The sequence below is a fragment of the Onychostruthus taczanowskii genome, unplaced genomic scaffold, assembly GCF_017590055.1.
Source record: "Onychostruthus taczanowskii isolate IOZ18803 unplaced genomic scaffold, ASM1759005v1 scaffold61, whole genome shotgun sequence".
Taxonomy (NCBI): domain Eukaryota; kingdom Metazoa; phylum Chordata; class Aves; order Passeriformes; family Passeridae; genus Onychostruthus; species Onychostruthus taczanowskii.
This window is the reverse complement of record NW_024503790.1, coordinates 5527363-5541900: the sequence shown is the minus strand read 5'-3', so window position 1 is coordinate 5541900 and position 14538 is coordinate 5527363. Positions and strand designations below refer to the sequence as shown.

At 46.6% G+C, this 14538-nt stretch overlaps 1 protein-coding gene across 1 annotated transcript; it reads right to left on the bottom strand.

Moving 5' to 3' along the window:
- Positions 1-845: 845 nt before the first annotated feature.
- UBE2J2 (ubiquitin conjugating enzyme E2 J2) lies at positions 846-6376 on the bottom strand. The gene is made up of 5 exons (XM_041419848.1): positions 6127-6376; positions 5620-5722; positions 4366-4504; positions 2574-2654; positions 846-1296 (listed from the first exon to the last, which is right to left on the bottom strand). The coding sequence occupies exons 1-5, from the start codon at positions 6374-6376 to the stop codon at positions 1012-1014; spliced, it is 858 nt and encodes a 285-aa protein (XP_041275782.1). The 3' UTR covers positions 846-1011.
- Between the last annotated feature and the right edge of the window lie 8162 nt (positions 6377-14538).

Sequence of the window (14538 nt, the reverse complement as noted above, 5' to 3'; positions counted from 1 at the left end):
TACAAATCAACGTGGCTCCCCCACAATGCTTTGACTTCCCAACCCAAAATTCCAACACGACCCAGGAAGGGCAAAAAACCCCAAATTTTCCACCCAAAAAGTCCCACTCCAAAGGGTCCCACCCATCCTGAATGAAAAACTCAACGAAGTCAAAATTTTCTGAAGATCTTCAATGTTCAAAGCACAGATGGAGGAGAACTCGACAAACCAAAGTGAGTCACCAACATTTTTTTGGCTCCTGAACCCAAAACTCCACCAGAACCCAGGAAGGGCAAAAAATCCCAAATTTTCCACCCAAAGAGTCCCATTCCTAAAAGTCCCACTCATCCTGAATTGAAAACTCAACGGAGTTAAAATTTGCTGAAGATCTCCAATGTTCAAAGCACAGATCGAGGAGAACTCTACAAACCAACGTGGCTCCCCCACAATGCTTTGACTTCCCAACCCAAAATTCCAACACGACCCAGGAAGGGCAAAAAACCCCAAATTTTCCACCCAAAAAGTCCCACTCCAAAGGGTCCCACCCATCCTGAATGAAAAACTCAACGAAGTCAAAATTTTCTGAAGATCTTCAATGTTCAAAGCACAGATGGAGGAGAACTCGACAAACCAAAGTGAGTCACCAACATTTTTTTGGCTCCTGAACCCAAAACTCCACCAGAATCAACGTGTCCCACCAAGCCCCACCACAAGCCAGGCAGGACAAAACCTCCAAATTTTCCACCCAAAGAGTCCCATTCCTAAATGTCCCATTCCAAAGAGTCCCATTCCAAAGAGTCCCATTCCAAAGAGTCCCATTCCAAAGAGTCCCACCGTCCTGAATGAAAAACTCAACCGAATAAAAATTTGCTGAAGATCTTCACTGTTCAAACCACAGATGGAGCAGAACTCTACAAACCAAAATGGTTCCCCCAGCCCCACCACGACCCAGGCGGGGCCAAACCCCAAAATTCCCCCCCAAAGAGCCCCGATCACCCCAAAACCCCACTAAAATTTGGTCTTGGCAGGATTTCACTCCTGGGCTATGCTCCTCAGCACGTACTTGACTGTGTAGGCGAAGGCGGCGAAGCCCACGATGACAAACAAGTTCGCCAGGGCTCCCCCCAAGAGTCCGTGGTTCCTGGGGGGCTGCTGCAGCCCCCCGGCGTGCCCGGGCGCCAGGGCCACGTGCCCGTGGAGCAGGGGGTGCCCGTTGTGCCCGAAGTGCGCGTCCCCGTCCGGCACCACGTCGGGGAGGGGCAGGGAGGGGGGTCTGGAGCTCAGCTCGTCTTGTGCTTTCTGCTTTTGCTTCATTTCCTGGAAAAGGGGAGAGGATGGAGTGGTGAGAAGGGAAATTGGGGTGATTTGGGTGGTTTTGGTTGATTTTCCTGCATGGGAAAGTGAAATTTGGGGGGAGGCAGTGAGGGGGGTCTGGAGCTCAGCTCGTCTTGTGCTTTCTGCTTTTGCTTCATTTCCTGGAAAAAGAGAGAGGAAATTGGGGTGATTTGGGGGCTTCTGGTTGAGTTCCTGCAGGGGGGAACAAAAAATTCAATTGAATTTGTGGTGATTTGGGTGGTTTTGGTTGGTTTTCTGCATGGGAGAGTGGAATTTGGGGGGGGGCAGTGAGGGGGGTCTGGAGCTCAGCTCGTCTTGTGCTTTCTGCTTTTGCTTCATTTCCTGGAAAAGGGGAGAGGATGGAGTGGTGAGAAGGGAAATTGGGGTGATTTGGGTGGTTTTGGTTGAGTTCCTGCATAGGGGAACAAAAAATTCAATGGAATTTGGGGTGATTTGGGTGGTTTTGGTTGAGTTCCTGCATAGGGGAACAAAAAATTCAATGGAATTTGGGGTGTTTGGGGTGGTTTTGGTTGATTTTCTGTATGGGAGAGTGGATTTTGGGGGGGGGCAGGGAGGGGGGTCTGGGGCTCAGCTCGTCTTGTGCGTTCTGCTTTTGCTTTGTTTCCAGGAAAAGGGGAGAGGAAATTGGGGTGATTTGGGTGTTCTTGCCTCATTTCCTGGAAAAGGGGAGAGGAAATTCAGTGGACAAGTGGAATTTGTGGTGATTTGGGTGGCTTTGTTTGATTTCCTGCATGGGAGAGTGGAATTTGGGGAGGGGCAGGGAGGGGGGTCTGGAGCTCAGCTCGTCTTGTGCCTCTGTTTTTGGTTAATTTCCTGGAAAAGGGGAGAGGAAATTGGGGTGATTTGGGTGTTCTTGCCTCATTTCCTGGAAAAGGGGAGAAGAAATTCAGTGGACAAGTGGAATTTGTGGAGATTTGGGTGGTTTTGGTTGGTTTTCTGCATGGGAGAGTGGAATTTGGGGAGGGGCAGGGAGGGGGGTCTGGAGCTCAGCTCGTCTTTTGCTTTCTGCTTTTGCTTCATTTCCTGCAAAAGGGGAGAGAAAATTCAGTGGGAAAATGGAATTTGTGGACTTTTGTTTGATCTCCTGGAAAAGGGGATGAAAACTTGGTGGGAAAGTGGAATTGTGGTGATTTGGGTGTGTTTTTGTTTGATTTCCTGCATGGGAGAGTGGAATTTGGGGAGGGGCAGGGAGGGGGGTCTGGAGATGAAGAATGAATAATTAATGAAGGTTTCCTTACCTCCACCACTTCAGGGAAGAGCTCACAGAAGACTTTGTCTTTTAAATTAAATGCTAAGCTCTGTGCAGCCAGCTGCCTTTTCTGGGGAGGAAAAACAGATTTTTCAGCAATTCCACGAAAATTCAATTAACTTATTTCAATTCCACACCTATTTCCCACCAGAACGGTGCAAACCTCACACCAAGTGGCTTTTAACATTTAAAACATCACATTTGTGAGGATTATTGACTAAAATTGAGGTTTATAGGCATAAATTTTATTAAGTTTTGATCCTGTGGACCTGTGGCAGAGACTGGAAAAAGGAACCAAATCCCAGCCAGGCTTTAATCCCTGAGATCTCCCAAATTTTCCTGAATTTTCCCAAATTCCCAAAGCTTCACAAGTGGTCTGTAGCTCTTAAAATTGAGGATTTTTCACTGAGATTAATGTTTATAGACACGAATTATGTTCATTTTTGATCCTGTGGGATCAAGGTCAAGGAAAAAAAAGGAATCAAATCCCAACCAGGCTTTGTCCCTGAGATATCCCAAATTCCCAAAGTTTCCCAAATTCCCAAAGCTTCCCAAATTCCCAAAGCTTCTCAAATTCCCAAAGCTTCCCAAATTCCCAAAGCTTCCCAAATTCCCAAAGCTTCCCAAGTAGTCTGTTGCTCTTAAAAATTGAGTATTTTTCACTGAGATGAATGTTTATAGACACAAATTATGTTCATTTTTGATCCTGTGGGATCAAGGTCAAGGAAAAAAAAGGAATCAAATCCCAGCCAGGCTTTGTCCCTGAGATATCCCAAATTCCCAAAGTTTCCCAAATTCCCAAAGCTTCCCAAATTCCCAAAGCTTCTCAAATTCCCAAAGCTTCCCAAATTCCCAAAGCTTCCCAAATTCCCAAAGCTTCCCAAGTAGTCTGTTGCTCTTAAAAATTGAGTATTTTTCACTGAGATGAATGTTTATAGACACAAATTATGTTCATTTTTGATCCTGTGGGATCAAGGTCAAGGAAAAAAAAGGAATCAAATCCCAGCCAGGCTTTGTCCCTGAGATATCCTAAATTCCCAAAGCTTCCCAAATGGTTTCTAACACTTAAAACATCACATTTGTGAAGAATTTTTCACTAAAATTGATGTTTTGTTGATTCTGTGTGATCACAGTCAAGGAAAAAAAAGGAAACAAATCCCAGTCAGGCTTTATCCCCGAGACATCCCAAATTCCCAAAGCTTCCCAAATTCCCAAAGCTTCCCGAATTCCCAAGGCTTCCCAAGTAGTCTGCAGCTCTTAAAACTGAGGATTTTTCACTGAGATTAATGTCTATAGACACGAATTATGTTCATTTTTGATCCTGTGGGATCAAGGTCAAGGAAAAGAAAGGAATCAAATCCCAGCCAGGCTTGTCCCTGAGATATCCTAAATTCCCAAAGCTTCCCAAATTCCCAAAGCTTCCCAAATTCCCAAAGCTTCCCAAATTCCCAAAGCTTCCCGAATTCCCAAAGCTTCCCAAGTAGTCTGTAGCTCTTAAAAATTGAGTATTTTTCGGTCAAGGAAAAGAAAGAAATCAAATCCCAGCCAGGCTTGTCCCTGAGATATCCTAAATTCCCAAAGCTTCCCGAATTCCCAAGGCTTCCCAAGTAGTCTGCAGCTCTTAAAACTGAGTATTTTTCACTGTGATGAATGTCTATAGACAGGAGTTATGTTCATTTTTGACCCTGTGGGATCAAGGTCAAGGAAAGCCAAGGAGCCCGGCTGTACCCCGGGGATCTGTGGGGTTTCCCTGGATTTGCCCAGGCTCTCCCAGCACTCACGGTGAACTCGGAGGTCTCGATGCTGCCCAGGGTGGGCCCCTTCTCCACCATGAAGCTCAGCAGCCCCGTCAGGATGGTGGACACCGACCACGCCGGGTTCCAGGTGTCCGGGTGGAAATCCGTGATGGACAGACACAACCTTCCAGAGCAGGAGAAACAGCAGTGGGGAACTGGGAATGGCTGGGATGGGAATGGCTGGGATGGGAATGGCTGGGATGGGAATGGCTGGGATGGGAATGGCTGGGATGGGAATGGCTGGGATGGGAATGGCTGGGATGGGAATGGCTGGGATGGGAATGGCTGGGATGGGAATGGCTGGGATGGGAATGGCTGCAGTGTGGGAAGCAGTCCTGGATTTGGGATGGGAATGGCTGCAGTGTGGGAAAGGGTCCTGGATTTGGGATGGGAATGGCTGGGATGGGAATGGCTGGGATGGGAATGGCTGCAGTGTGGGAAGGGGTCCTGGATTAGGATGGGACCCAGCTGGAATGGGAATGGCTGGAAAGTTGGGAAGAACTCCTTGGTTTGGGATGGGAATGGCTGGGAGGATGGGAAGGAGTCCTGGATTTGGGATGGGAATGGCTGGAACATTGGGAAGCAGTCCTGGATTTGGGATGGGACACAGCTGGGATGGGAATGGCTGCAATGCTGGGAAGGAGTCCTGGATTTGGGATGGGAATGGCTGGATGGGAATGGCTGCAGTGTGGGAAGCAGTCCTGGATCTGGGATGGGAATGGCTGCAGTGTGGGAAGCAGTCCTGGATCTGGGATGGGAATGGCTGCAGTGTGGGAAGCAGTCCTGGATCTGGGATGGGAATGGCTGCAGTGTGGGAAGCAGTCCTGGATCTGGGATGGGAATGGCTGCAGTGTGGGAAGCAGTCCTGGATCTGGGATGGGAATGGCTGCAGTGTGGGAAGCAGTCCTGGATCTGGGATGGGAATGGCTGCAGTGTGGGAAGCAGTCCTGGATCTGGGATGGGAATGGCTGCAGTGTGGGAAGCAGTCCTGGATCTGGGATGGGAATGGCTGCAGTGTGGGAAGCAGTCCTGGATCTGGGATGGGAATGGCTGCAGTGTGGGAAGCAGTCCTGGATCTGGGATGGGAATGGCTGCAGTGTGGGAAGCAGTCCTGGATCTGGGATGGGAATGGCTGCAGTGTGGGAAGCAGTCCTGGATCTGGGATGGGAATGGCTGCAGTGTGGGAAGCAGTCCTGGATCTGGGATGGGAATGGCTGCAGTGTGGGAAGCAGTCCTTACCTTGTGTTGCACTTGAACCTTCCATTGGGGGTGATCATATAAATACTGGGGGGTTTGAAAGGGAATTCCCGAGGGAATATTAGCTTTCCGTGGTAATATCCACCTGCAAAGCAGCCAAAAATGGGTTAGATTAGTTGTATTTAATAAAAAAATTCCATCCTCAATTTCCCTGCTTTATCCCTTCTTCTAAACCACCTAAATGGGTTAAAGAAATTATATTTAATTAATAATTCCCACCCCAATTCAAATTCCCATCCCTAATTAGTCTACTTTATCCCTTCTCCTAAATTACTCCAAAACATGTTAAATAAATTTTATTTAATAAATACATATTGAATTATATTTAATAAACGATTCCCACTCTTGATAAGAGAATGATTGACAGCAGCATCCCTCTCTCTTCACCTCTTTCCCAGGTTTTGGAGCTGTTTTTAGTGGGATTGTTTTCCCTTTTCCCACCCCCTGGAATTCCTGAATTCCCAAGCAAACCCCCAGGCAGGGATTTACCTTCATATGGGGTCAGCTCAGGCCCTCGAACCACGTAGTGCCTGCAAAAGAGGGGAATGCAACACTGGGAAACCACAAGTACCCCAAAAATCAGGATCGGCCTCAGGGAAAGTTTCCCCCTCAGCCAGGAGAGAGGGAGAGAGACCTGACAGCCTGGGAAACCTTCTCCAGGAGAGAGGGACAATGCACCCCAACTCCCAACCCAATTCCCAGAGGTGAGGGACAATCCACCCCAGCTCCCAATTCCCATCCCCAGTTCCAGTTTCCAGGAATGAAAAACAATCAACCCCAATTCCCATCTGAATTCTCTACCTCCATCCCCAATTCCCTCCCCAGTTCTCCATCTCCAATTCCACAACTCTCACCCCAATTCCAATTCCCACCCCAATTCTCCATCCCCAGCTCCCATCCACATTCCCTCCCCAGTTTCCACCCCAATTCTCCACCTCCAATCCCCATTCCCATCCCCAACTCCCACCCCCATTCCCATCCCAATCCTCTCCCCAATTCCCAACCCCATCTTCAAATTCCTACCCTAATCCCCATCCCCAATTTCCATTCCCCATCCCCCAACTCCCATTCCCATCCCCAATTCCCATTCCATTCCCATCCCCATTTCCCAACTCCCATTCCCATTTCTATTCCCATCCCCATTTCCCAACTCCCATTCCCATTTCTATTCCCATCCCCAATTCCCAACTCCCATTCCCATTTCTATTCCCATCCCCAATTCCCATTTCTATTCCCATCCCCATTTCCCAACTCCCACGCCCGTCCCTCCCCGCCCGCTGCCGGCGCAGCCCCGCTCACCTCTCCGCGGCCGCCAGGCCCCGGGCGGCCCCTCCTGCCCGCGGCCGAGGGAGGGAGGCAGGCGGGGAGCGGCGGCCGGGCCGCGATGGCGGCGGAGCGGGCGGGGCGGGCAGCGGCGGCCGCGGCTCCCTCACGGCTCCAGCCAAGATGGCGGCGCGGCCGGGAAGGAGCGGCGGCGCTTCCGGGGCCCGCGCGGGTTCCGCTTCCGGGGCCGCGAGCGCCGTGGCGGGAACCGTGAGGGGAGGGAGGGAAAGGCGGGAACCGTGAGGGGAGGGCGGCAGGGAACCGTGAGGGCGGGCCCCGAGCACGATCTCTGTCGCGACATAAAAGCGAGAAAATGTCGGGATCGCCCCGCGGCCCCAGCGGGGAGGATGGGTCGGATACTCCAACTCCTTCTTAACCAGGAATGTCCCCTAAAAATTAATTTGTAACAAGGGATAGTTCATAAAAACGCCTTTTTAATGAGGAATAGCCCCTAAAAACTTCTTAACCAGGAATGTCCCCTAAAAGTTCATTTTTTAACAAAGGGTATCCCATAAAAACTACTAATTGATGAGGAATAGCTCCTAAAAACTCAATTTTACTGAGGAAAATCCCATAAAAACTCCTTTTAAATGAGCAATATTCCATAAAAACTCCTTCTTAACCAGGAATATCCCCTAAATACTCATTTCTGAGGAATATTCACTAAAAACTCCTTTTTAATAAGGAATATCCCCCAAAAAATCAATTTGTAACAAGGGATAGTTCATAAAAACGCCTTTTTAATGAGGAATAGCCCCTAAAAACTTCTTAACCAGGAATGTCCCCTAAAAGTTCATTTTTTAACAAAGGGTATCCCATAAAAACTACTTGTTAATGAGGAATGGCTCCTAAAAACTCATTTTTACTGAGGAAAATCCCACAAAAACTCCTTTTAAATGAGGAATATTCCATAAAAACTCCTTCTTAACCAGGAATATCCCCTAAATACTCATTTCTGAGGAATATTCACTAAAAACTCCTTTTTAATAAGGAATATCCCCCAAAAAAATCTCCTTTTTAATGAGGAATAGCCCATAAAAACTCCTTTTTACTGAGGAAAATCCCATAAAACTCCTTTTAAATGAGGAATATCCCCTAAAAACTCATTTTTAACGAGGAATATCCCATAAAAACTGCTTTTAAATGAGGAATATCCCCAAAAAACCTCATTTTTACTGAGGAGTATCCCCTAAAATCTCCTTTTTAACAAGGAACATCCCAAAGAAATCTCCTTTTTCATGAGGAATATTCCATAAAAATTCCTTTTTGCTGAGGAAAATACCATTAAAAATTCCCTTTAAATGAGGAATATTCCATAAAAACGCCTTTTTAGTGAGGAAAATCCCCTAAAAACTCCTTTTAAATGAGAAATATCTCAAAAAAACCTCATTTTTAACGAGGCTTGAGCAATTAAGGGGAGGTGACAAAGCCGTGCCAGGGCAGGTGACATCAGCAGAACTCTGCACAAACAGCAATTAACAATTTAATTAATATTTTGATTAACAATTAGTCCCATGTCATCAGGGCTGCCTGGCAGGTGAAGCACCAGGGGTGTAGAAAAATTAATTTTTTATTTATGTAGTTGATGTTTATGGGAGTCAAATGAGATTTTTAATGTAGAAAATTAATTTTGTTATGTAGAAAATAGATTTATTTTCAAATAAATTTTTTTTAAAAAGTAATAATATTTTTTAAATTTTTTTTAATATAATTTTTTAAAGCTTTATTTGCAATTCCCTGCTCCACCGCTGTGGGGAAACCCTCCAGGTGGGAATCGCAGCTGGATTGATCCCAAAATAAACCCTGCCCAGGGCTGGGAGCGGAGCTGCATTGTGCAATCCCCAGTTTTAATTAGGACTTGTTAATGAGCGCGTGGCTCCTCCATCCCCTCCTTCCCTGCTGCCACTGCAGCTCCTCTTCCTCCTGCTCTGCTCCAGCTGGAATTCCTGCCCTGGGAATTGCTGCCAAGCCTTGGGAATCCGTTCTGGGGCTGTGCCAGGAGCTGGGAGGGATTTCCAGCTCTTTTTCCAGGAATTTTTTGGGATTTTTGGCAGCTGGGAGCTGCCACCTGCTCCAGTTCCAGCTGGAATTCCTGCCCTGGGAATCGATTTTGGGGCTGTTCCAGGAGCTGGGAGGGATTCCTATCTCTTTTTCCAGGAATTTTTTGGGATTCCTCATCTGCTCCAGCTGGAATTCCTGGACTGGGAATCGATTTTGGGGCTGCTCCAGGAGCTGGGAGGGATTTCCCCCTCTTTTTCCAGGATTTTTTTTTTTGGGATTTTTGGCAGCTGGGAGCTGCCACCTGCTCCAGTTCCAGCTGGAATTCCTGGATTGGGAATTTCTGCCAAGCCTTGGGAATCCATTTTGGGGCTGCTCCAGGAGCCGGGAGTGATTTCCAGCTCTTGTTCCAGGAATTTTGTGGGGATTCCTCATCTGCTGCAGCTCCCAGCTGGAATTCTTGGATTGGGAATCCATTTTGGGGCTGCTCCAGGAGCCGGGAGTGATTTCCAGCTCTTGTTCCAGGAATTTTGTGGGGATTCCTCATCTGCTCCAGCTCCCAGCTGGAATTCCTGCCTTGGGAATCCATTTTGGGGCAGCTCCAGAAGCTGGGAGTGATTCCCACCTCTTTTCCCAGGTTTTTTTTTTTATTATTTTTGGCTTTTTTCAGGAGGGAGCGATGGCGTTTGGAGCTCCAGGATGGCTGCAGCCCTGGTGTCCTCCCAGCAGGGAGGTTCTGGACTTCTCCAACCCTCAGCATTCCCCCAGATCCCCCACCTCTTTTTCCAGGGTTTTTTTTAATTATTTTTGGCTTTTTTCAGGAGGGAGCGATGGCGTTTGGAGCTCCAGGATGGCTGCAGCCCTGGTGTCCTCCCAGCAGGGAGGTTCTGGACTTCTCCAACCCTCAGCATTCCCCCAGATCCCGCTGGGTCTGACTGGAAACCAGAGCTGGAGCAGGAGCAAAACCCATCCCCAGGCAGGATCTCACCCTGGGGACATCTGGGATTTCAGGGGGTGATAAATCCATGAGGAAAGGAACCAGAAGAGGAAGAGAACCCCAAAAAAACCCCAGGAATTTTTATTCCAGAGCAATGCCAGGAGCAGCTGCAGGTTCCTTCCTCCCACAGGTGAGTGAGTGCAAATGAATGCTTGCTCATCCCAGCGGGATTTTAATTTTTATTTTCATTTTCATTTCCGGGCTGGATTTTAACCCTCTGCACCCAGGGCAGGGCTGACGTGGAGCTTGCTCATTAAGGAGGGGTAATTAAGGAATATTTCCACGGCTGGTGATTAACAGATTAGTCATGTGCTCATTGTGCCAGGGAGTTTTATTTTGGAAAATTGGGATTAAAAGCGAGCCCAGCAGGGGTTAAGGGGTGTTGAACCAGCCTGGAGCAGGTTTGGCAGCATTGGGACATCCCAGTTCTGCAGGCTCAGATCCCTGGGAGGAATTGCAGAGAAATCCCCCAGCCAGGCCTCAAACATCACACCAAAAACAATTCAGGGGGTTCCAGGGGAAAAAAAAAAAATCAGGGATTACTGGAGGAAAAACGCAATTTAGGGATTGCCAGAGAAAAAAAAAACAAACAAAAAAAAACCAAAAAAAAACACCCCAAAACAACAGTTCAGGGATTCCCAGAGGAAAAAAAAGCAAAGGAACAAAAGGAATTGAGGGATTGCCAGAGGAAAAAAAAAAACACAAAAAAACATGAATTCAGGAATTCCTAGAGGAATAAAATCAATTGAGGGATTCCTGAAGGAAATTTAGGGGTGCAGAGCTCCAGGAGAGGAGGAAAACCTCCAGAAAATGCAGGAATTCAGCACAAACACCAATTGAGGGATTCCTGAAGGAAATTTAGGGGTGCAGAGCTCCAGGAGAGGAGGAAAACCTCCAGCAAATGCAAGAATTCAGCACAAAAAGCAGTTCAGGGATTCCTGAAGGAAATTTAGGGGTGCAAAGCTCCAGGAGAGGAGGAGAACATCCAGAAACAGGAGGAGTTCAGCACAAAAAGCAATTGAAGGATTGCCAGAGGAAATTCAGGTGTGCAGAGCTGCAGGAGAGCAGGAGAACATCTAGAACATGCAGGAATTCGGCACAAAAAGCAATTGAGGGATTCCTGAAGGAAATTTGGGTGTGCAGAGCTGCAGGAGAGCAGGAGAACATCCAGAACATGCAGGAATTCAGCACAAAAATCATTGCAGGGATTGCCTGAGGAAATGCTGGTGGCCACTGGACCAGGCAGTCCATCCAAGTTGCTGTGGGCAGCAGCTCCCAGTGCCTCCTCCCTTTCCCCTCCTTGCTGTCCCACCCCTCTGGCAGCAGAATTCCCGCTGGGTCGGGAGGCAGAGCCTGCCCTGCAGAGCTCCAGCTGTCTGCTGTGGGCAGCAGCTCCCAGTGCTCCCAGTGCCTCCTCCCTTTCCCCTCCTTGCTGTCCCACCCCTCTGGCAGCAGAATTCCCGCTGGGTCTGGAGGCAGAGCCTGCCCTGCAGAGCTCCAGCTGTGCTTCACCCCTCCCTCTGCTCCTGCCCGGGGAGGGATGCTGAGCTCTGCATGTTCTCCTGCTCTCCTGGGGCTTTGCACACCCAGATTTCCTCTGGGAATCCCTGGATTGATTTTTGTGCTGAATTCCTGCATGTTCTGGATGTTCTCCTGCTCTCCTGGGGCTTTGCACACCCAGATTTCCTCTGGGAATCCCTGGATTGATTTTTGTGCTGAATTCCTGGATGTTCTCCTGCTCTCCTGCAGCTTTGCACACCCAAATTTCCTCTGGCAATCCCTGGATTGATTTTTGTGCTGAATTCCTGCATGTTCTGGATGTTCTCCTGCTCTCCTGGGGCTTTGCACACCCAGATTTCCTCTGGGAATCCCTGGATTGATTTTTGTGCTGAATTCCTGCATGTTCTGGATGTTCTCCTGCTCTCTTGGGGCTCTGCACACCCAAATTTCCTCTGGGAATCCTTGAATTTCTTTTTGTGCTGGATTCTTCATTTCCTGGACGTTCTTCTTCTCTCCTGGAGCTCTGCACACCCAAATTTCCTCTGGCAATCCCTGGATTGATTTTTGTGCTGAATTCCTCCTGGTTCTGGATGTTCTCCTTCTCTCCTGGGGCTTTGCACACCCAAATTTCCTCTGGGAATCCCTGGATTGCTGTTTGTGCTGAATTCCTCCTGATTCTGGAGGTTCTCCTGCTCTCTTGGGGCTTTGCACACCCAAATTTCCTCTGGCAACCCCTGAATTCCTTTTTGTGCTGAATTCCTCTTGTTTCTGGAGATTCTCCTGGAGCTCTGCACACCAATATTTCCTCTGGGAATCCTTGAATTCCTTTTTGTGCTGAATTCCTTCATTTCCTGGATGTTCTCCTCCTCTCCTGGAGCTCTGCACAGCAAAATTTCCTTCAGGAATCCCTGAACTGCTTTTTGTTCTGAATTCCTTCATTTCCTGGATGTTCTCCTGCTCTCCTGGAGCTCTGCAAAGCAAAATTTCCTTCAGGAATCCCTGAACTGCTTTTTGTTCTGAATTCCTTCATTTCCTGGATGTTCTCCTGCTCTCCTGGAGCTCTGCACACCCAAATTTCCTCTGGCAATCCAGAGTGGGAAGAATGAAGATGGGACACGTGGTATGTTCCTCTCAAATTTTAAAATTATTTAAAATATTCAAATCCTATTAACCAGCTGTTATTACTCTGTTCTTTAATATTAAAAGGAAGTTTCACAAAACATACCTGAAACCTTGTTTAAATTTAAAAAAACCCCAACATTATTTCAGAAGCTTTTAATTAAAAATCGTAATTTTAAAAGTTTAAATAATTTTAATTTTTAATTCAAGAAGAAATCAAATGGAATGAAGAGTTTTAGCAGAGTCAGGTGAAGAGTTAATTAGCCAAAATCTCTTTAAAAACCTCCCAGCGCTGGGAACTTTGTTCTGTCACGTTCGTGTCTCTCCTCACCCCGCGTTGTGCAATGGAAAATGCAACAATCCATCCCTGACAATGCAATTATTGCACAAGGAGTGGCCACCAAACAGCTCCTGTTGCCTCACAATGGCAGCACCTCGGAAAAAATCCCTGCAAAATTCCCTCCAGGAATTTTTTTTTTCCTGGAAAATCGGGAAACAAACTGGATCGGCATCACTGAGAAAATCTCCCGGTTCTGTTGGATTTTTGTGGATCCTGAACTGGGAGAGAAGGATGGAAAAAACTCCTTCACTGCTTAAAAATGTGATTTTTTTTTTTTTTTTGTTTCAAAATGCAGAGATTGTGGAGATAAGAACCCTGAGAAAGTCCTGGGGGGTTGCAGGGCTGTAATTAAAAATTCTGAGTAAGGAGATGTTGATTAGGGTTGGGAGGGAGGGAAGGAGAAAATGTTCTGTGTGTCCTGAGGAGCAGCAGCTGTGGACGTGGCCAGAAGGTTCCTTTTCCCACTTAATTCTAATTTTTGTTTTTAATTTGTTCATTTTCATGGAATCACATCCTATTTAATTGATAAAGGCTGTAGAGATAAAGAAAATTTAGGAATTTTACCATTTTTCTTGGAAGTTTTTATGTATGAACTATGCAAACTCTGTCCTTGGATAATTATTATATGGGGTTATAAATTCATATACATCCAGCATAAATCAAGTGTAAATAGGATTGAAATCAATCAAAATCAGGAGAGTTTCTTTCCCTTCACCTTTGTCCTTTCCCCCTTCTAGAAGGTTCCTTTTCCCACTTAATTCTAATTTTTGTTTTTAATTTGTTCATTTTCATGGAATCACATCCTATTTAATTAATAAAGTCTGCAGAGGTAAAAAAAATTTAGGAATTTTACCATTTTTCTTGGAAGTTTCTATGTATGAACTGTGCAAACTCTGTCCTTGGATAATTATTGTATGGGGTTATAAATTCATGTATATCCAGCATAAATCAAGTGTAAGTAGGATTGAAATCAATCAAAATCAGGAGAGTTTCTTTCCCTTCACCTTTGTCCTTTCCCCCTTCTTTCTGAATCAAATTTCACAAGAAATTTCAAATTTTTTTTTTTCTTTTCATTGCAAACACTGATATTTTACAGCTTCCAGTGGGAGAGGAGGAAATCCAATTTGGAAAGGCAAGCTCTAAACTTATCTGGATCCCAAATATTCCCATTTTCACATTAAAAAATATTCCTGCAGAGCTGTTTTCCACATGGGAAAGGATCAAAAAATAATCATGGAAGTTCTCCTTGGTGCCCCAAATCCATTTCTCCATCACTTCTGCCACTCTTTAACCCAACCACAACCCCAAAACCTGATTGGAACGGGGTTGGTTTGGTTCTGGTTCCATCTCAGCACCTGAATCCTGGATGGGATTGGAATTGGGATGGGATTGGGATTGGAATTGGAGTTGGGGTGGGATATTCTTGGAGAAGCAGGAGGAAATCCTGCTGGTTCTGCCAAGGAATGCAATTCCTCAAGGCTTGATGGCTCCGATTGCCTGGGATCCTGCCAGGCTCTGGAAAACAGGGAAAAAAAGCAGGAAGATCCTCCCTAGATGGAAAATCCAGAGTGGGAAGAACAAAAATGGGAAAATCTAGAGCAGGAAGAGCAAAGATGGGAAAATC

Bases quoted from the DNA above. Each gene is read 5' to 3' on its own strand.
- UBE2J2 (XM_041419848.1), bottom strand. From the start codon at position 6,376: ATGGGAATTGGGAGCTGGGGTGGATTGTCCCTCACCTCTGGGAATTGG. The intron at 5,723-6,126 runs GTAAATCCCTGC...GCTGCTTTGCAG, and splicing joins TGAGCTGACCCCATATGAAG to GTGGATATTACCACGGAAAG. The intron at 2,655-4,365 runs GTGAGTGCTGGG...TTTCCTCCCCAG, and splicing joins TCGAGACCTCCGAGTTCACC to AAAAGGCAGCTGGCTGCACA.